Source organism: Octodon degus, unplaced genomic scaffold (assembly GCF_000260255.1).
Source record: "Octodon degus isolate 3935 unplaced genomic scaffold, OctDeg1.0 scaffold00003, whole genome shotgun sequence".
Lineage (NCBI taxonomy): Eukaryota > Metazoa > Chordata > Mammalia > Rodentia > Octodontidae > Octodon > Octodon degus.
In genome coordinates, this window is record NW_004524579.1 from 37,191,931 (window position 1) to 37,193,234 (window position 1,304).

The following is a 1,304-nucleotide window of genomic DNA, read 5'->3' on the forward strand; positions in this document are numbered from 1 at the left end:
ATGGTTAAGACCAAGATATAGCAAGACCTATGCAAGTTATTTCCAAAACATTTATTTTTGTTTCAGGTTTATAAATAAAAACCTCACTCTTACTGCTTTATTTAACTTTTTTGTTTTAAAGGAATAAAGATCACTATAAACCCAGAATCAAAGGCAGTGTTGGCTGGACAGTTTGTGAAACTATGTTGCCGAGCAACTGGACATCCTTTTGTACAATATCAGTGGTTCAAAATGAATAAAGAGGTAATTTTTAATGTCTTCTAATTCCTCTGATATATGAGAGAAAACTAACAAATTAATTATTTTCCTAAGTGTGATTTAGGGAATTGTATTAAAGAGTATAATAGACATTGTTATTACTGAAATATTCAATAATCATTATGGTAACATAAGCTCAAAATTTTCTTACAAAAAATGTAAACAATATCAAATCAGTTTTCCATTATAGGCCAGGTGTGATAGCACATGCCTATAATCTCAGCACTTAGAAGGCTGAAGCAGGAAGCCAATGAGTTTGAGGCCAGCCTGCACTACAATAGTGAGACCCTGTCTCAAAAAAAAAAAAACTACTTAGCAAATATAAATTATCACTGTTGTGCTGTAACATTTTTATAAAATTCTTTACAGCAGATTATGTTCCAATTATAATTTAGGTAAAAGATTTTCAGGACTACATGGAATTGTAATGCAGTGTTACTATTTTAAGAGTTCTACATAACCGTATCATATCAAAATTTAGCCATTCTTTTTTTTTTTTGGCTGGGAGTCAAAACTAGAGCCTCACACTAAGCAAGGCACTGGAAGAGCTATTACAGATTTTAAAGCCTAACAAGTTGAGGTTTATGAGACCACTCTTTGTTTGCAGGTTTATTTGAGATGATACAAGCATTTGTTAAACATCTGTTTTGTGCCAGGCCTTGTTCCAAGGTGTAATGATGCAGCAGGGAGTCACAAGGTGACTGTCCTCAAGAGTCCTGTATCCCAGTTAGGGGAGAAAGAAAGTAATAAAATGAGATCATTTGTGTGAATGACAGCCTGATATAAAGAGTTTGGAAGAAAATGAGCAGGTTGGTGATAGAAAGTGAGAAGCCAATAAAGCTTGAAAGTGGGGAGAAAACCCTCTCTCAGGCTTTCACAGAGAGCACATTGGCCAAGCAATGGCCGTGACTCATCCAAATGGCCGCACTGACAAAGGTTCTACAATCTGAGGTGCAGGATCTCACGATAAATCCTGAGGGGATTTCACTGACCTTCTCAGACCCAAAAGCTACAACTCTTGTTGCACAGGTCCTGCTTTACCTTGG

The 1,304-nt window shown here is 36.0% G+C and overlaps 1 protein-coding gene across 1 annotated transcript in view; it reads left to right on the forward strand.

The window, feature by feature from the left end:
- Positions 1-1,304, forward strand: part of LOC111816435 (mucosa-associated lymphoid tissue lymphoma translocation protein 1-like) — a gene marked incomplete at its 3' end in the record, with an annotated part of 27,227 nt that overhangs the window by 20,063 nt on the left and 5,860 nt on the right. The window contains exon 3 of the mRNA XM_023713862.1: positions 122-243. Within this exon, the coding sequence (XP_023569630.1) occupies positions 122-243 (122 nt within the window). The remainder of the gene's footprint in view (positions 1-121; positions 244-1,304) is intronic.